Source organism: Podarcis erhardii (assembly GCF_964252035.2).
Source record: "Podarcis erhardii genome assembly, chromosome: 3".
In the NCBI taxonomy this organism is placed as follows: domain Eukaryota; kingdom Metazoa; phylum Chordata; class Lepidosauria; order Squamata; family Lacertidae; genus Podarcis; species Podarcis erhardii.
The window spans coordinates 106,093,717-106,115,012 of record NC_138507.1 but is presented as its reverse complement, the minus strand read 5'-3'; the positions used below and the strand labels follow the sequence as shown (position 1 = coordinate 106,115,012).

The 21,296-nt window shown below is 40.9% G+C and overlaps 1 protein-coding gene across 3 annotated transcripts in view; it reads left to right on the top strand.

The window, feature by feature from the left end:
- The window catches only part of KLHDC3 (kelch domain containing 3), a 44,088-nt gene that overhangs the window by 8,656 nt on the left and 14,136 nt on the right, over positions 1-21,296 (top strand). For 2 of the 3 annotated variants that reach the window (XM_081854924.1, XM_081854926.1), the window contains exons 2-8: positions 5,006-5,259; positions 8,288-8,464; positions 10,223-10,338; positions 12,357-12,428; positions 12,627-12,840; positions 13,415-13,501; positions 17,792-17,900. In XM_081854924.1, the coding sequence (XP_081711050.1) occupies positions 5,106-5,259; positions 8,288-8,464; positions 10,223-10,338; positions 12,357-12,428; positions 12,627-12,840; positions 13,415-13,501; positions 17,792-17,900 (929 nt within the window). In that variant the 5' untranslated portion in view covers positions 5,006-5,105. The remainder of the gene's footprint in view (positions 1-5,005; positions 5,260-8,287; positions 8,465-10,222; positions 10,339-12,356; positions 12,429-12,626; positions 12,841-13,414; positions 13,502-17,791; positions 17,901-21,296) is intronic. The other variant, XM_081854925.1, reaches the window with a different exon arrangement.

Sequence of the window (21,296 nt, the reverse complement as noted above, 5' to 3'; positions counted from 1 at the left end):
CTCATGTATTTCTTAAAATTTAAAACTGCTTTACTTATAGAGCTAACTTTTGTCTGTTTCTTTTAGGACTGGTGTTTCTGCTCTTTTTGGAGCTATACCTTAGTACATAATCTTCCTCTGTTTACCTTGCCTCAGTTGCCCTCTCCCTTTCTCGGTTGTCTCCCTCTTAGTAGATTTTTCATTGTAAGCTCCTTGGGGCAAGGATTTGTCTTCTTATACTTTCTAGTATACCATATGTATGAGTTTGGGGCAGGGTTTGGTGGTGGTGTGTTCCTTTCCTGGTTGTAGATTTTTGGGACACCCACTCTCTGGACAAGACTGTTTTTAAAATATTGAAAACAGTGCTACCTTTATCATTTTTTTTTTTTATTTTTTTGCTGAAGGCACAAAAAGCAATAATTTATATTAACACTATTTGTATCATTCTTAGTACAGTACAAACTGATATATTACATTTGGCCACAATTATTTATTGTTTGTGTAGTCAACAAAACTATCTGACTGCTATCATATTTTTGTCTTTTCATGTAAATCTGAGATAATGGGTTAGTTTGGCCATAGCAGCAAATTCCTGAAGTTTCTCCACACATTCTTTACTGGATAGTGTGTTAACTGATCCCATGTCTTACCAAAACTATTATTGGTGTGGCTAACATGAAAGAAACAAATTTGTTAAATTCTGATGCCCCCAGCTTTCTGCATTATTCAGGTTTTTTAAAAAAACCTGGATGGAGAGGAATTTTATCATATAAGATCTTTTTAATACAATTTTAAATTTTATTCTAGCAGTTTTTTTGACAAATCACATTTCCACCACATATGGAATGTTTTTGGCATTTCTAACATGTGATAGGATAATTTTTGTTAATATTTGTATCTGGGCTAAAGTGATATGCCACATACTTATCTTAAAATAGTTTTCCCTTGAATATAAGCAGATTTTTAAGCTTTTTAAAATATTGAATAAAATGAATACTAGGTTAGAGGTTGTGCCATCACTTGCATTCGGTTCCTTTGTCTTCTGGCTGAGATTCAAGATGCTGACTTCAGTTTAATCTAAATGGATAGGTTCCTACTTACCCTGGAGCAGGAGTGGGGAACCTATGACCCTCCAGATCTTGCTGGACTATTGGGAGGAGTTCAGTGTCGTACTAAGGTGATTGTTTTATAAGGGAAGCATTTGGGATTGACAGACAGAACATTCCCCCCTCTCCTCTCCCCAGGCACTGTTCCAAGGGTGCTCCCTATCTCCTTGAGCCAATTTTTTTGGGGGGACATGTTGGGGGGAAGTCCTGCTGCACAAGAGGAAGTTCGTTTGCAGGCCTTCTAGTGATGGGATTCATTAGCTGAATCCCACTCATTATTATTTTCATTTATTACCTGTCCTACACCCTAAGGTCCCTGGGCAGATTACAACAATTTAAAATGTAGTTTAAAACAGTTTACCGCAATTCTCATAACCCCCGACTAATGACCATTCTGGCTGGTGCTGTTGAGAGTTGGAAAATATCTGGAGAGCCGCATAATACCCTTCACTGCCTTAGGTTTCCTTCTGTCCTACCTCCAGTTGCAGTCAGTCACAATCACTTAACCTATCAGAAAGTAACCTTTTAACAATAACAGCATTGCTCCAAATCATGCTATCGAGTCTACAGAGAGCATTCCTAAGTACCAGAAAAAATATATAAGGTAGTCACACTCACACGAGGGACGCGGGTGGCGCTGTGGGTTAAACCACAGAGCCTAGGACTTGCCAATCAGAAGGTCGGCGGTTCGAATCCCTGCGACGGGGTAAGCTCGCATTGCTCGGTCCCTGCTCCTGCCAACCTAGCAGTTTGAAAGCACGTCAAAGTGCAAGTAGATAAATAGGTACCGCTCCAGCAGGAAGGTAAACGACGTTTCCGTGTGCTGCTCTGTTTTGCCAGAAGCGGCTTAGTCATGCTGGCCACATGACCCGGAAGCTGTACGCCGGCTCCCTCGGCCAATAAAGCGAGATGAGCGCCGCAACCCCAGAGTCGGTCACGACTGGACCTGATGGTCAGGGGTCCCTTTACTGTTTACACACTCACACTCATTTCACAGTAATTGTTTAGAAGGTACCTGAATGATTTGCCCCATGACTTTCTTTCTAGGTGGACTAGAGACTTACTTAAAAAAGAAAAAAGAAAACTCAGTCTTTGATCCCTGGCCACAGGCACATACACCTTAAAATTTAACATGTACTTTTGGGATAATTCTTTATCAGTACCTCTCCCTACCTGCAGAAATCCCAAATTGCATTTATTAATTACATTCATGTTAAAAGATGTGCATGTGATGTGCTCAGTGCTTGAAAAGCAACTATGATGGATGCATATGTAGAATTTTTCCATGAAGGAGCTCCTCCACTAAGGCCCCAATTACTTGTTTGGGAAACTGAACTATTCTTCATTTTCCTCTATAGTGAAGCTTATAAAATGCATATGGAAAATAGATGTTATCATTATTTAGAAATGGCTTTTGTATGCACTAAGATAAACTAGCTTTTCTTCTTAGGGTTCTGATCTTATATAGCCATTGTTGTGTTCCTAACTTTATACATTCAGCCAATATTTTTCTCTCTTGAAATATAAATATATATTGTAGGCACCTCCATCCCTCATACTTTTTTCTTTTCTGTTACATTTTGTCATTTTTAACATATATACCATAAAAAGGTAAAGGTAAAGGACCCCTGACAGTTAAGTCCAGTCGCAAACGACTGGGGTTGCTGCGCTCATCTCGCTTTACTGGCCGAGTGAGCCGACATTTGTCCGCAGACAGTTTTCCTGGGTCATGTGGCTAGCATGACTAAGCTACTTCTGGCGAAACCAGAGCAGCACATGGAAACGCTGTTTACCTTCCCGCCAGAGCGGTACCTATTTATCTACTTGCACTTTGACGTGCTTTCGAACTGCTAGGTTGGCAGGAGCTGGGACCGAGCAACAGGAGCTCACCCCGTCATGGGGATTCGAACCGTCGACCTTCCGATCGGAAAGCCCAAGGCTCAGTGGTTTAGACCACAGCACCACCCATGTCCCATATAATATATATAACATAAAATCATAGAATCACATGTTGGATCTCTGCCTCTTTCTTAACCATGTTACCTTCTTTCATCATGCATTTTATACTAGAATTTTCACCTCTTTTAAGAATTTATATATTTTAGTACACCAGACAAAGGGAAAGTTTTCAAGTATTAACATCTGGTCTGTGTGTTTGGGGTGGAATACTACTCTAATCTAAACTATATTTGGCTGATGCTAATTGATTTCAATTCTTTTGGAAAATTGATTTCAGTTGCTTTATTGGCCTTCATTGCAGGCTATCTGCTTAAAGAAAACATTTTGTTTTCCTATGGATATTTCCAGTTGACTGGACTGGTGCTGAGTTTGTTGCCACAGACAGGAGATGAACAGTTAAACAAGTAGAGAATATTCTGTTCCTTGGTTTTAAAACTCCTACATAGTTCAAACACCTCATGAGAAAAGCTCTCTCTAAGTACTCTAAGATTCCAACTTCACGAAGTCTTTTGACAAGGTTTCAAGAACTCCCACTACAGTCATCACACAGCAGAAGACAGGTCTTGATTTTCCTTCTATTTTGGACACATAGCTGGAGAAACGTGTGTGGGTTTAAATCTCTAACCACTGATTTTCTCCAAGGGATTGACTTTTGAAAATGCTTCTTTAATAGGCAGCCTGCTTTTTTCTTGCTTGTGTGTGATGAAAAGCCAGACACAAAGCTCTGAATCATTAAAGTGGATCTTTACCCTTCAAGTAAAACTATATATATATTGCCTGGACCCCTATTACATAAGAGCCTTGCTGGATCGGATCAAAGGCACATCTAGTCTACCATTCTTTTTTCACAGTGACCAACCCAATACTTCTGGGGAGTCCTCAAGCAAGACATGTGTGCAACAGCTGTCTCCCCATTTGTGCTTACTGGTATTCAAAGGCATACCGCCGCCAATACTGGAAGTAGCACACAACCATCATAACTTGTATCTTTTGTTAACTATATCCTCCATGAATTTTTCTAATCCCATTTTAAAGCCGTCCAAATGCTGGCCATCTTGTGGTAGCCTATTTCATAGTTTAACAATGTGCTGTGTAAAACTGCACTTCCTTTTGTCTGTTTGGAATCTTTCAGTTTCATTGGGTGATGCCAGGTTCTTTGGTTAGGCATTAAATAAGTGGGGTACCGCAGGGTTCTGTCCTGGGCCCAGTGTTTTTCAGCATCTTTATAAATGACTTGAATGAAGAAATAGAGGGGGTGCTCATCAAACCTGTAGATGTTACCAAATTGGGAGGGGTAGTTAATACCTCAGAAGATAGAATCAGGATTCAATATTACCTTTACAGATTGGAGAACTGGGCCAAAACTAGCAAAATGAATTTCACTATGGACATATGTAAGGTTCTATACTTGGGAATAATCAGATGCACAAATATAGGATAGGGCATTGTAGTGACTTGACCTGGAACTGCCCCACATAGAGAAAAAAGACTTGAATTGTAAATTCATTTGATGCTATTAATTTGCCATGAACATTCTCTTTGTCTTCTGTTAAAACAAATAATTGCTGTACAACCTGATGGGAACATTTTTTCTCTTTACCATTACTGTTGTTGAGTATGAACTCTGTGAAATGATGACTAGAGGGAAATGCTTATTCTTGCTGCCCTCCTGATCTACTGAGACATAGTTAACACTCCTGTTTTGCCATTTTTTGAATGATTACATATTTCACCTTTTCTGATTCAATAAATGCTATTCCCTATCTTAGATATGTAGCAGGCTAACAAGAAAAAACTAATTGCTTTCTCCCACCCAAGAGGAACAATGTAATGCGACATTCAAAGAGGCAGTTAAAACCGTGTCTAGTGGGAAAGCTGTTGCATAGAGGAAGACTCGTTCATTTTACACTGGACATAATCAGTTGCATTTTGAAGATTTGTAAATTTGTCGTCTTTTTCAGAGCTCTGTGGCTACATACCAACATGGTTGGTAGCCCTGTTGGCATGAAACTCTAATGCCCCAACCCCCTTCTTGGAGGGACTGAGCACTTGCAAAAGGGAATGTTACGGTGGACAGTGCATTTAGAAGGTGGGCCCCGGAGAGTAAACCACGCTGCTGTGGCTGTTGGACACAAAGTCTACTCTTTTGGCGGTTACTGTTCTGGGGAAGACTATGAGACACTGCGACAGATCGACGTTCATGTATTCAATGCAGGTAAAATGAGTGTGGCTGCAAAGGACCTGAACAGCTAGCACTTTCATACGATTGAATGTTGTGATTTTGAGATCTTTAAATCCAAGGTCCACGTGCTGTTGCAAACAAACTCAGCTGCCGTACTTATTCGGTAGTGGTCAGTTAGCTGTTAAACATAGATGAGGTCACTGAGAATTTAAAAGTATCAAAAGCGGGAATTGTCCTTAAGGAGCATGGGAATCAGCCATTTCACACAACATGAACATTATATTTATTGTTGTTTATCATTTATATATCAACATTAATTATAAAAAATATCAGAGCCATGAACAAGAGGTTAAAACTTAGAATTACAATACATTAAATTATAAGATTGCAATAATAATATACAGCAGTAAACAAATCAATGCATATATTTTTATATTTAAAAAAATACATGTATGCATCTTGCTGAAATTTCACCTCTTTGGGAGCTACTTGCTGTCTAGGAAAAGTATTGTGTATGAAGTGACCTTTAGTATATCATAAGAACAAGTTTGGGGAACAAATGTTGGAGCAAAGCTTCATTGTAGGAAGTGCTGAGGGAGGAAAAACTCCCTGATTTATGATTTCCCTTTCCAAGATATTTTGATAACCTTTAGGTTGCCTTGGAGAAGGAATAATCCTTAAAAATGAGTCATTGGTTGGGAAATGATTTGCTGCTGTGGAAAGAAATGGAACATTATTTACTTGTTTAAGCCAGAAGTTATACTGTATTAAAAATCAAACATATTTGCAAAAAAGCAAAGGGGTTATAAAAACCGTCAATTGTGTGTCCTAGGAAAACAGAGTTTCACACATTTGCAGCCACAAAAGCAAAGGCGATTACTTTTTAAATTAGATTTATTTTTCTGATGGCTAACAGAACTTCATTTATTTTATTTTTTTCTTGCTAGATCAACATCCCTTTCCAAAAACAAGCTATCCAAGTATTCAGTGCTTTGTTTTCTTTATACAGTGAACACTGGAATAAGTGGTGGAGCTTCAATAACACTATAAATATGGCATCTTAAATTGTAAGGGCTTTCCCTATAACTACCATTCTGAATTGGAGTACATATCTGCTGAAACTGCAAGATGGTTAAAGTTTCCCTTATTGATTATTTAGCAAGAAACTATAGATAGCTTTCATAACTGAAAACAATTTTGATCATATAATTGAAAACTGAAAACATTTTTGATCATATAATTCATGGAGCAACCATCACCATATTTTAGTTTTCAGTGCTGTGTGACATGAATACATCTTTCACTCTGTTATTAAATTGATTTTTTTTTTTACTTCTGTTACCATGTGAAAATAATACAGCAGTCTGATACTAGCTGGTTGATATATAATGTATGGTAAGCATCAAGTAGAAATGATGGAAAACAACCTGTTCATAATTCAGGTTAAGAAAACAAGCTTGTGTTCTACTCTGTTGCAACAGGTTGGTTCACCCAGATGTCACATTTACAACTGACCAACCCCAAGCTCTTTGGGGAAGGTGCAAAAGCCTGTTAATGATCCACTTGATGATGCATGGACAAGCCTCATCTGTTAGTGGCAAACTTGGGTGCTTAAACAGGAATGGCACAGTATGACCTAGATGCTGCTGAGCTATATAAATAGCTGATTTTACTAACCTAAATTGGAAGGTGTGTTTTTTTAAAATACATCTTTTACAGTTTTATTTGTTTAAACTGGGGAATCTCTTGACATCAGTAGTACACTATGGCATGGAGTTTTATGGAGCTAATTACAGATTTTCATTGTCATATGTGTAATATGCAGATTCCAGTGGAGAGTCAGAAGAGGGGAAGCAAACAGGAGTCTGGTAGGGCAGAGTAAGTTTCAACAGGACAGAGTAGTAGATTCAGTTATGTGAGACCCAAGCTCAAATACTCAGCAATGAAGCACACTAGCCTTCGGCAATTGTCTTAGCCCAATGTTCCCAAGAACATTGTTGTGAAAATAGACAATAGAATTGTACATTAGTTGATTACTGCTGTTTTTAAATGATTAATAAGAATGGAATATTTTTACTTTTTCTAGTGTGTGCTGTCTTACATATTCTAATCTGCCATTCAGCTACCCATTTCCCTATTTTAAGCTTTTACACTGTGTGCTTTTAACAGTGTTTAACCATTACCCTAAATGGGCCTTCAAAGCAATTTTCTTTTAGGACTCTTGAATATATGTCTTCTTTTAATGGAGCAATGGTTGAAAATACTATTTTTATTAGGTATGCTTTATTTGGCACCAGCATCTATATAGTGTAACACATTTGCAACAGATTGTTCAAAGTGTTGGTGCTGACCTTTAAAGCCCCAAAACAGCCTCAGTCCAGTACACTTCCATTGTTCTGCCCAGACACTGAGGTCTAGTGCCGAGGGCCTTCTGGTGGTTCCCTCATTGCAAGAAACAAAGTTACAAGGAACCAGGCAGAGGGCCTTCTCAGTAATGGCACCCGCCCTGTGGAATGCCCTCGCATCAGATGCCAAAGGAAAAAACAACTAACAGACTTTTAGAAGACATCTAAGGACTATTGTATTTTAATATTTTGTTGGAAGCTGCCCAGAATGGCTTGGGAAACCCAGCCAGATGGGTGGGGTATAAATAATAAATAATAATAATAATAATAATTATTATTATTATTATTTATTATTTATACCCCACCCATCTGGCTGGGTTTCCCAAGCCATTATTATTATTATTATTACTAGGTGAACATTTTTCACATTCTCTTAGTGGTATAACCTTTTTAGCATCTTTTCATTGTTTTCTCTTTCCTTTTTATTTTCCCTGAGTAAACTAATGTTTTGCAATGTTAACACACGCACGCGCGCGCACACACACACGAGAGAGAGAGAGAGAGAGAGAGTACTCTATGACAGCATTGGATTTCCTCCAGCAATTATGACTTGTTAATCCAAGCAATTGAATTGTTTGTCAGTTAGTATCTGTGCATAGCAGCCTGATGCATAAGAGCAAGCCAGTCAAGTAACACTGTGGGCTTTTTCCTTTTAGTCTCTCTGCGCTGGACCAAACTACCACCAGTGTGGACAAACAGCAGGGACCATGTGAGGGAAGTTCCATACATGAGATATGGACACTCTGCAGTGCTTATTGAGGACACCATCTACATTTGGGGAGGCCGCAATGACACTGAGGGAGCCTGCAATGTCCTATACGCCTTTGACGTCAGTAAGTGTTGTTCGCAGCTCCCCACATCCCTGGTTGTCACATGCTGCTGAAAGTGTATATTTTAAAAAGTTGCAATTTGGCTCCAGGTTTAAACTGGGAACAGCAGGTTTGAAAGTATTTAATCTTGTTGATTATAACTTTTATAGAAACGTGATTAATATTTTCAAAGAACGTGGGAATTGTTGGAGACCCACTGTACAGTCTTCAGCCTTCGGGACTGGTGCTTCATGGAAATTATGCTCTCACTACTGTGGGCAGCACACAATGCAGGGGGACTGCGTACAGTAGCAGGAAAAGGGTATGCTGCATCAACGGAAGGTGTTGGCATATTTTTATTTCATTTATTAACCACTTCCTATGAAGCATTTTGAAGTGAATTTTCAATACAATAGAAGCCATATGCAAAACAATTGCATATATAAAACCAGCTAAAACAGTTGCATGTGTAAGTTGCAGATCAGTTCAGATACTGATCAGAACTCTTCACATAAAAGGTATTTTGAAGGAGGAAGATGTTCAACAGGAAAGAAGGAAACTAAGCAGAAGGAAATAATGAGAGAACCAGTATCTTACAAACTGTCCATGAGAGATGGGCTATCGGTTCTTGGGCTGTCTTTCCAGGTCTAGCTAATTCTCTTAACAAATTTGCTTTCTCGGTATCTTGGAGTTCCTTCTAGGGAGCAAAACTAGATATCCATAGAATTCCGTTGTACATAGGGGCATCACACAGCTGCTAAACTGATTTTTATTTGAGGAGTGGTGGAAAAAGCTGCAAGGGACTGTTGCTGTCCAGAGTCCTAGGCAGCCTTGGATGCACTTGCTTGTGCAATTTCCTACCATCCCTGGAAAGCAATTCTACTAATCCTTCCCTTCTCATGGGAAAAGGTGGAAACCCTCTTGCATGAGTCACTTCAGGCTAGACAAAGCCCTGAAGCTTTTCTGCAAGGCATTGTCCTTTGTTGGCTTGCAAATGCTATCTGTATTAGATGTCACAGCCTGCTCCAGTCTCTAGTTTCATATGTAGCTCTTGGCCGAGGTCTCTAGGGGTAGCACATGACTGGATTTAGAAATCCAAGCATGGCACACATCCCACTAGGAGCAAGGCTCACTTTCCCTTTGTGCTAATAATCTCCACAGAGTTTACATTGACCTTGTGTTGGGCTGGAATACTTATCCAGTTAATCTAGGTGGGTGGCTGTGGATGGAAGCCAGGTTGTGAGAGATTCTTGGGTGCTAGAGGATTATGAACAGGCTGCTCTATTCTGCTTCCTGGAATAAGCACTGAAGCTGACTGCCAACTTTGGTTAGGCAATCTCTTGCGTCTCTCAGGATTATCTGTGCTTCTTTTTATGGACTTCTGAGACAGGTGCTTGCTTTAACTTTACAGATAACCAGGCAGCCTTGCATTAAAAATATTTTTCAGGTACTGAAAAATGCTCTCCTACAGTTTAATTGCTTCCCAAAATATTGCAACTGTTTCTTACTTTGTAACACACAGTAGGATAATAGTGAAATCTCACAGAATGTGAGTGGTGGCTTTACATCGTTTTTCAGGAACTACAAGATAGCTTCTAGAGAGGCAGCTGCTGCTCCACTGTCCTGTGTGTAAGAGAAGTGGTTCCTTATTAAAATGAGAGATATGTGTTTGTTTAGGATTTTTCCCCAAGGGCCATGCCCTTTTTCATTAATTCCTGAACGTGACATTCTGTGTCTGCTGGTAATGGCTCATCTCTCTGTTTTTTGTTTTTAACGTGTTAGGCACGCACAAATGGTTCACACCAAAAGTTTCTGGAATGGTTCCGGGAGCAAGAGATGGACATTCGGCTTGCGTCTTGGGAAAGAGCATGTATATCTTTGGGGGATATGAACAACTGGTAAGTTATCCCATGATCTCTGCTATTTGTGTTCAGGTCTGCATGAGAAATGGTGCTTCCAAATCAAGTTATTCAAAGAGAATTCTGAGTGGTCCCTCTGCTCCCACTTCACTTTCCCCCCCTTTCTTTAGTTTACCAACAATTATATTTAAAGACATTTGTGAATTAAGTTAAAGATCACTGAAATGTTCTCTATTGTAACCCCATACTGTCACATCCTGATAATAATGCCAAACTTTCATTGTAGCTGATGAACTCCAAGCATGAGGCCATGTCATGTGCATATTTATTCAGCAGGATTTATTCCCAAGAGTATTAGACTGTAGCCTTAGTCTACACCTAGGTTTAAAGGGCTAGATGTATTTAGAGCCAAAGTCTGCTTGCTGTTATGCATGTCTGTGCTCCTTGCCTCTTAGAAAGCAAGCTGCTGTACTGTTGATTGGTAAGTAAAAAGCAAAACTCAATTTAGTCTATTGACATTTCAGGCATAATTGCCTTTGTTGTCAAGCCACTACATTTGTATTTTCCTTCTCTTTGTTTTTATGACAGGTTGCAGTTCTGAATGCTGTCCTGGGTTATTTATATGAAGGGCAGTAAACAAATATTTTAGATCAAATTGTCAAACCTCTTAAAAGTTGGATTGCATCAGAAGGATGAATAGTTGCTAATTTATGAATAGATGTTAATTAGTTCTATGAACTGCACTGAGACCTCTAGGTATAGGGCGGTGTATAAACTCAATTAATAATAATAATATGCACAGAAACAGTCCGAAGGGAGTCTAGTTCAAGTCCCTGACCTATCAGATGACTAAAAATTTCAAACTTTCTAAGAGATGTGTTGCATCAGAAGTACGAGCAGATGTTAATTTATGCTTGGAAACAGACTTAGATTTTCTAAGTGTTGTCTTTCTAGATGACTTTCTAGTGTTGTCTTCACCATCTCTAGAGAGAGATTCCACAAGTTCTTAAGACAATCATAATTGTGCTTGTAAGATGTGCAGAATGTTTTCCCTTCCTGCTTATTCTTGCAATTACTGTAAAATAGATAATAGACCACCTCTGTTTTCTGGTGGTGTCTGAGTTATTTGGAACAGATGGTGTCCAAAAGCCATCCATTGATTTGTGGCTGAGCAGAGATTTAACCTGTTTCCAGTAGACAAGCAGCTGGATCTCACTGGCTTTTTCAGTGACTAGATCAGGCTTCCTCAACCTCGGCCCTCCAGATGTTTTTGGCCTACAACTCCCATGATCCCTAGCTAGCAGGACCAGTGGTCAGGAATGATGGGAATTGTAGTCTCAAAACATCTGGAGGGCTGAGGTTGAGTAAGCCTGGACTAGATCTTATGACAAATGAGTTTGTTTTCAGTGGATTTACAGCATTAATTAAAGTCTGTGTGGCAGGGTACTGAAACAAACGAAAATATCGTGATGGGATTTAAGGGACCAGCAACTCCAAAGATTTTATCTCTCTCCATGGTAGGTCCAAGTGTTACAAAACTTTGGCAAACCCAGCAATCTAGTATCTTTTACAGGTTGTTGCTAATTATGCATTCCTCTCAGAACATTTAGCTTAAGGGTTGTCTGGTCTGACTTAGTGACTCTTTAACAACTCCAGCTGAGGTTAATGAGATCTACTGATGTTTAGCACTTACTTAAAAGAAGGGCAAAGGGCAGCCTTTGCCATCTCACACCAGACATTCAGAACCCAGTGTACTGTAAATCATGGTTTTAATCTCTCACATTACTTCTTTTTTTCTGTATATAAACTGGAGTGGCATATGTATATTCAATGTGTTGTTTGGATATTGTGCACTGATGTGAGTCAGTCTGAACAGCTGCTTTGTTTTCTGAGCCACCTATTTCAGTTCCCTTAATATATTTCAGCTCCACAGGGAAATGTTGAAGATTTAAACTCTGTTTTTATCTCTAGAGAACAAAATAACCAAGGGCCTTTAGAATGCCTGGCAGTGCTTGATCCAGCATCCCCACTAGTTTAATAATTTCTCTTTCTTTCAGGCTGATTGTTTTTCAAATGACATCCACAAATTGGATAGCAGCAACATGATTTGGAGTCTGATCTGTACAAAGGTCAGTATTGGTGTTAGTGTGTCTTTGGGTCCTGCATGTGACCCTGTTTGCCGTTTAACTTTTGTCTGCTTTAGTTTGTAGTCAACAGAATTTTGAGCACCCAAAATCCCCTTTCACCTACATCCCCTTTCATATCTTTTGCTCCTAAAGTAACTTCCATTTCCCTTTGACTTACTTAACAGGAGTCTCTTGTTTCAGGGCACACCAGCTCGATGGAGAGACTTTCACTCAGCCACAATAATTGGGACAAAGATGTATGTGTTTGGGGGAAGAGCAGACCGCTTTGGGCCATTCCACTCCAACAATGAGATCTACTGTAACCGAATCAAAGTATTTGACACAGACACAAACTCTTGGCTGGACTCGCCTCCCACTCCCCTCCTTCCTGAAGGCAGAAGGAGCCACTCAGCATGTAAGTCATCATTACACTCCATCGAGCGTGAGGAGTCTAATTAAGATTAAAGAGAAAGTTGTAGTTGGCCAATCAGGCACAAGTCTTCAAAAGATCAAGTAGTGGCCTTTGTTGTTTTTAGAAAGCAACAATGAACAGGGAATCAGCATCTAAATCAGTCTTGTGCATCTTCCATTGGGAGAGGTGCCCATTATCAATTTTGGACGAGATGGAAAAACAGAGGACAAGAATTTGGAGTCAGTTGCTTACCTTCCTCCTTCCTCCAATATGAAATGGTTCTTAATCTAATGTAAATGGACAACCTTAGCTCTGAATGTGGCATGCAATAGCGCACGAGTCCTGGTGGATCACACCAAAGGCCCATCTTGTCCAGCATCCTGTTCTTATACTGACCACCCAGATTGCTTATGGGAAAATCATAAACAGAACTTGAGTGCAACAGCATTCTCCCCACTTGTGATTCCTAACAACTGGTGTTCATAGGGGAATAGCACAAAAACTTTTCCGTTGTAACTGATATGAAACTGAGCTTCGTTTTAGGTGTCCTGACATGTACTTTCTCTATTCCCTACAGTTGGCTACAATGGAGAGCTGTATATATTTGGTGGCTACAATGCACGTCTGAACAGACACTTTCACGATCTCTGGAAATTTGATCCAGGTATTTTTAATTGACATTCCTTCTTATTATTGGTACTACAGGCACCTCCAAGAATCTCTGCTGTGACCAGGGCTACAGCTATGCATTAATCACATTTCCTCCATGCCCCAGATGCTCCCATATGTTTTGTAGGATGTATATGTTCAACAGATGCATGTAGCGTATGTTCCCAAACACATAGAGATTCCATCAGTAAGGAGTGTGAGGTCTTGGACCCAGTTAACAATATTAGCTGAAGTGGTGGTTGCTATATTGATTTGGAGCTCAATGCACTAATGGCAACATTGTACTCATGAGTAAGGGAAAGCTAAACAGCTACACTCCATAAAGCTCCAGGCATATCTCAGGGGCACCACATGGGACCCGGGTAATGCACCAAATACTGGTTCCTTAATCTGAGCCTGGAGTGAGTCTCTCTGACCCTGCAGCTTTTGTCTGTGAAGTGTTGCTGTCTCTGCCAACAGTAACAGCAATACCAGTACCTGTTCAGGATTGTGGAGGCCAGGGGTTGACTGTTCAGTACTGCACAGTAGACTTTAGGATCATGCCTTTGATGGATGAGTATATCCATTAGGAGCTTCAAACCCTCCACCCTTTTATTTGCATCTCTCCATTGGTAATGTGGCTGTGTGGTACTAATATGGCTCACTGCTAATGAGTTCTCAAATAAGAGATTCAGAAGAGTGTAGCTTCTTCAAGAAGATGTTTTATGGCCAGCTGCTTTTCTCTAGTGGGCTGATGCTCCCTGGCCAGGTTTCTCAGGAACTGGACACACACATGCACATGTGCACACATCACCATGACCACCACCACTTTCCTGTGCATGGTCATGTTTGCTCTGCCACCCCTCAGTGTGAAAGGGCAGGATATAGCAGAGGCCTCCATAATGGTGCAGAAACCTCTTGGGCACCCTTTTCTTCAGCACTAGAAAGAACGGCAACCTTTCAGTGAGATTTTACAGACTAAAGTACTGGATAGTCCTAGCAGATCTAGCTTCAAATCCCTGCTTAGCCAGAGACTTGCTAAGCTCTGCTTTAGATCATAAGATTGCTTTTCAACCTCAGAGGACTGAGTTTAAAAATGAATGAGAAAAGAATTTTAAATTACCCTTGTATTCTGTACATACATCCAAAGAGCCCACAAATTCTCTTTTCTGAAAAGCAGCTGAGACCACTTCAGATTGTTCCCGCTAGCTGTTTCAGCCCCTGTCTGCCACCTTCACTTTGGCTTTCCCCATGCTGCAGTTGACCTGTAAGCTCCAAGCTAAGGCCGCGGCCGCTACCCCTGCTCAGCTTGGATGGATTGATTGAATGTTATTCCTGTGGGCTCAGCCAGTAAGTAAGCGGCATGCCCAAGGAAACACGGGGTCTGTAGAAGTAGGGGGGAAATCGGCAGGTGGGGGGGAGACTAAGAGGAGGAAAAAACACCCACCAACTCAGTGAGGACTGAGCATGAAAAACTAGGGGCTGTAGGATGGGAGTACCCTGGAAGAAGGCATGGCTGGCTGGAACACATCCATTGTCTGATCACTGCAGCTTGTGGAAGTGAATTCCTTACATTAATTATATGTAGGTATGTCATTGGTTTAAAATATTTATTTACTGTGTCTCATTACGCTAATAACAAGGCAGCATACAATTAAATAATTCCACATACAATAAAAATGATCCAGTAAAAAGGACATGGCAATTACAGTACCTAGGAATTGTTCAGCTGATGGCAGAGGCTGGAAAAAGCTTGAGCAAGTGGATGTGTTTTAACAGAGGGTGGAAGTTCACTGTAGCAGGTGTATACTACACGAGTAGGGAGCTCATTCTACAGAGCAGGGGCCCTCCTCAAAGCTGCCATGAAATGAAAATGGCCGCCTCTGAATATTTTCATGAATGGGCAGGCCTGTGTGGGAGAAGGCATTCTTTCAGAAAACCTGATCCAAAATTGTTTAGGCAAGGCTATCCTAGTCCAGGAACAGTCAAGGATAGCAAAAGGCACTCCTAGCCACTGAGGTCATTTTTGCCTCCAGTGAGAAAGATGGATCAAGGAGAACTCTCAGAATATGTACCTGTTCCCTCAGAAGGAGTGCAACCCCATCCAAAACAGGTATGCGCTCTAGTTCCTGGGAATCAGTTGTGCACAGGAGTATTGGTATTTAGCTTCAGTTTATTGGCTCTCAACCTGCCCACTCATGCAGCCTGGAGATTCCAAGGCCCCACCTTAAATGATGTGAAGTGATGCTTATGTATGATCTTATTCAACATCTTTATCAACGACTTGGATGATGGACTCAAGGGCATCCTGATCAAATTTGCAGATGACACCAAACTGGGAGGGGTGGCTAACACTCCAGAGGACAGGATCACATTTCAAAACGACCTTGACAGATTAGAGAACTGGGCCAAAACAAACAAGATGAATTTTAACAGGGAGAAATGTAAAGTATTGCACTTGGGCAAAAAAAAATGAGAGGCACAAATACAAGATGGGTGACACCTGGCTTGAGAGCAGTACATGTGAAAAGGATCTAGGAGTCTTGGTTGACCACAAACTTGACATGAGCCAACAGTGTGACGCGGCAGCTAAAAAAGCCAATGCAATTCTGGGCTGCATCAATAGGAGTATAGCATCTAGATCAAGGGAAGTAATAGTGCCACTGTATTCTGCTCTGGTCAGACCTCACCTGGAGTACTGTGTCCAGTTCTGGGCACCACAGTTCAAGAAGGACACTGACAAACTGGAACGTGTCCAGAGGAGGGCAACCAAAATGGTCAAAGGCCTGGAAACGATGCCTTATGAGGAACGGCTAAGGGAGCTGGGCATGTTTAGCCTGGAGAAGAGGAGGTTAAGGGGTGATATGATAGCCATGTTCAAATATATAAAAGGATGTCACATAGAGGAGGGAGAAAGGTTGTTTTCTGCTGCTCCAGAGAAGCGGACACGGAGCAATGGATCCAAACTACAAGAAAGAAGATTCCACCTAAACATTAGGAAGAACTTCCTGACAGTAAGAGCTGTTCGACAGTGGAATTTGCTGCCAAGGAGTGTGGTGGAGTCTCCTTCTTTGGAGGTCTTTAAGCAGAGGCTTGACAACCATATGTCAGGAGTGCTCTGATGGTGTTTCCTGCTTGGCAGGGGGTTGGACTCGATGGCCCTTGTGGTCTCTTCCAACTCTATGATTCTATGCATGTCCTCACTTTACTGCCACACAGTTCCAGTTATCTCACCACACCTTAGTATGATGCTCAAGGAGGAGGTTTGTCAGTGTATGCTCCAGAGAGTAACTACGTCCTGCCTTTATTATATTCATACAACTAACTTGCCAATCTCCACTCTCTAAAGGAGAGAGGGTAGCAGGCATCTCTGTGGGGATGTCTCAGTGGTTATGGCTTCTGTACTTCATGCAGTTACCAATAGATGGCAGTGCACCCACATGTACTCTTCAAAAAGGAAGTTAATGCATAGTTCAATCTGTAGAATGTTTTCAGAAGATGCTGTGTGGTTTCTTAATTCTGAGTTCTACGGTTGTCACTTTCTTCTCATTTGCCCTCTAAAGCAATTGCTGTTTCAAGGGTCCTTATGCAATAAATATCCGGGGGTTTTTTAAGTGAAGTGCAAACCGGAACAGCTGAATGCTTTGAACTATAATATCCTTAGTCTTCCAAGAGAATTTGGAAGAGTTCCCTTTATTTTATTTTATTTAATTTTTTATTAAAGATTTTCTTGTTTTACAGAAGTAAGTGTAATGTCTCTCATATTTTTTCCATGTAACATTTTTACAAATCCGTTTCATTTGTTGAGACATGGGGTGGGAAGGGGGGAGGGAGGGAAGATGGGGGGGGGGGTCAGGTGGCGATGTTGAGTTCACTTTATTTGAGGAGTTGTGGTGTTTCTTGCTTCACACAGTCCTGGGTGACTTGAAGGTGTGAAATCTGTATCCTCGTTAACTGCTGGAAATGTTCAGCTTGTACAATGAAACATACAGCTTTGCATACATTTCATGTTTGGGATTATTGGTGAAAAGGAATGTATAGCTGTCCCAGGGTTTTTTCTGTTTAACCAGATCCATTGGGAATAAAATATCAAGAGTGCAAACAAACATTTTTCATGAAGAAAAGACTGTGATATTTGAAACATGAACATCTTTTTCACTTCCAAGCAAAAAACCTCAAGTGTTTCTGCTGAAAAGCAGAAGGTTTGTTTCTGTGTGTTAAATTTGTAAACTTCTTAGAACTAGAGCTTGTCTTTACCAGGATTGCTTGAAATATTCAGCTTTCATGCTGTATGTGTTTTCTCCAGTTTCTTTCACCTGGAAGAAAATTGATCCCAAAGGGAAAGGCCCATGTCCTCGCCGCAGGCAGTGCTGTTGTAGAGTAGGGGACAAGATCGTCCTCTTTGGAGGCACAAGGTGAGTGGTATATCAGATTGGCTTTCTTGGTGTCTTGACTTTGGATTTGAAAATTCACTGTTCAGTTCTTAAGCAATGACAAAGAACCAAAAGCAAGCCTTACCACAAACACACCATCGATCATTCCACAGGCTGTGTTCAGTCTATTTCTAGTGTATGGGATTGATTGTGAGCCCTCGAGTCTCTCCTGTAGGCCAATTTCTTAAGCCAACTTACATTGTCCCTGACCGTTGGTCATAAAGACTGGGAGTTGTAGTCCAAAATCCAATGCTGTAAGATTGGAGATAAGAGAAATGCTCCCTGCTATTAAAAAAAAACAACAATTTTTAAAATTTCTGGTAATAGTGCTAAGCACCACAGTGCTAAAATTGGAGATAAGCTTAATTCCAGTTTTAGCGCTTTGGTGCTTAGCACTAACACTGAATATAAGAGATCACTTGTCTCCAGTCTTAACACTTAATGTTTTGATCAGAGATAGCAGATCTATGTGCCTGATGTCATATGTCAGGTGACTGACAAGGGTGTGTGGTTTGCCCAGAATGGCTTTGCAGGCCAAAATCAGAGGCCTGGTAGGCCTAACTAGGTATGCAGGCCAGAGTTTCCTTCTGCTATTCCAAAGCTGCCTACTGCCATTTTGTGATTTTTTATATTTTTTATTTTGCTTCTCAGTTCCTCCTTTCCCAGTTGGAGAGTACAGTAGTTATGAACTCTTGTAGAATTTTCACCCAATTTGTAGATTGCAAGATGTGGTATAAAATTTTAGATTGTATCTAGCATTGTGAACCATTGAGTTCAGTGCAGAGAGTAATGGACTTGGTAAATAAAAGTTCAGATTACACCTTAGCAGTCTGAGTAATCTCATACAAGTCACGCTGTCTTATATTTGATTCCCCATCTGCAACATAGAATTATTTAATGCCCTACTTTGTAACAAAAAATCATGAGACAAGGAAGGTTTTTAAAAAACTGTACATTAAACATACCGTAAAATATGAAAATTATGCTGTTATTGTTTGAGACTCAGTTTCCCTCCTTTTTCCATGGATCATGTTCAGTTTCACAAAAACAAGGGGGGGGGGAATCATAATGTCATAAAGAACCAAAAAGGATATCTCCTCCCATTTCCTGGAGTTCCATGTTAGTCCTTGCTTCAGAAAAATGCAGCAACATTTAGCAAGAATAGTGACTGTTAGCAGACTTTGCAGCTTGGGTGAATTAGATTGCAATAATGACTGCAGTTTCTGGAGTTCAAGGGCTTTATGCATGCAAGAGCTCTTTACAGGCTGAATAGTGATGAGAGAGAAAAACCACAGACATATTGTCTGGAGAGAACAGCAAACAAAATGTCTTAAGCTTTGTGGCAGAGTTAACTTAGACATAGAAGCTTGCAAACAAGAGCTGGCTAGATTGCTTGACAAAACAGTGGCTTTGTGTGGTTTAAAGTAACACATGCATTAACTGCAAATTCAAGAGAACAAAATGTATTTGCTTTCCCCTGACAGTGACAACCAGCTCCTTAAAATGTCATTTTTATTGTTGTAATCTCTTAATTAACTGCTCCTGTGAGTCTTTTGGTGCTTTGTGATGATGCCAAAAGGTTTTGTGTGCCCCTTCCCTATTTTTCCCATTCAACTTTTACTTCCCTGCCCTTATGCCTATTAATTGAACCTAATCAGAGAGATCTCAGTGGGTTATGCTGTGGATGTCTGCTGAGTTTTGGGGGGAGGGGGGTGTTGATCCCACTCTGGGTTTCATGCAGGGGCAGTAGCACAATTAGGTAATTTTGGTCTCTGGACTTAAGGGCCATGCAGTGGGGGCCCTAATAAGCTGGAATGGTGTAGTACACTTCAAAATGTGGTACCCCCCCCCGTATGTTTGGGAGCCCACCTGCCAGTTTTGTCTGGTGCCCTGGACTTTTGGAATCATTGCACAGGGGAGGCAAGACAGGGAGGAAAATCTCATGTATTGTAGCAGCAGTTTCCTTGTACAGCACCACTCATTGCTCTTCACATCGCCAACAACAGCCAGTTGCTGACATTCACACAGCTGCCTGATAATGCATTCATTTCTCTACAGGAAAATTTCATTTTTCTCAGTAACAAAATACTACTCCTTGGAAGGCAAAGGTGTGGGCAGTACTTTGCAGATGAGGAAACAAATGTACATTTGGGGCACCGTAAACAATCCAGAAAGGCATGTAGAACCAGGAAGCCACTTGGGACTTGTCTGTGACAGTGACAGCTAAATGAGTGATAGAATTAGCTCTGTCTTCAAAGCTGAATTTAGCTAAAGGGTCTGCTAACTAGGAAAGATGCTGGAGTTGGGGGTTGAGTTGTCAAACATTGGCAGTGACCTCAGCAAGATACAAGTTGGCTAGAAGTGATCTCGATACTAACCAGCTGCTATGAGCCAGGAAGTACGCGAGTGCAGCAGAACTTTTGGCATCTGAGCTTTTTCTTGATGGTAACCATATGTTAAGTATACAAATCTATAAATATAGACAAAGTAAATGTTTGTTAGAAATTAATTTATTTTCTCACCTGTTTTACTTGGAAAGTTTCAAAGTAAGTTTTAAGCACAACCTACTAAGCTCTGTCCTCTGTGACTCCTTCTATACTAATAAACTTGCAATGTTTAAAGACAGGCAAGATGAGATTAGTAAAGGTAAAGGGATCCCTGACCATTAGGTCCAATCGTGACTGACTCTGGGGTTGCGGCGCTCATCTCGCTTGATTGGCCGAGGGAGCCGGCGTACAGCTTCCAGGTCATATGGCCAGCATGACTAAGCCGCTTCTGGCGAACCAGAGCAGCGCATGGAAACGCTGTTTACCTTCTACCTTACCTAGGTGGGCAGGAGCAGGGACCGAGCAATGGGAGCTCACCCTGTCGCGGGGATTCGAACTGCCGACCTTCTGATCAGCAAGTCCTAGGTTCTGTGGTTTAACCCACAGTGCCACCCGGGTGCTCCTAAAACTAAAACGAGTGTTCTCAGGAAACCCCTAAACAGATTTAACCACCAACAGACATAACTTCTGGACAAAATATTGTCTCGCCTATTGGTCTGTCTTAAAGAAAAAGAAGACCAGAGCGAGAGGCGCAGACAAGTGTTTGATGAATGGTTTGGGAGTATCTGAAGCTGCACTACTTCTACCACTACAGAATTGTTGATATGATCAGATTTTTGCATGAGAAGACTCTGCCAGCCCCCTGCGTAAGCGGCTGTAAATATAATTTAAACTTCCTTTGTAGTGAGTGTCAATAATAACATAACCTATTCTTTTCATAAGCATCTCATTAATGTTGTTATGACAGGGCTCAGTAGCCTGACTGGATTCATAAGAGTAAAAGCTTCAGAGGCCAGGAATATCCACTTTGTTAGGCATCACCAGGTTGAAG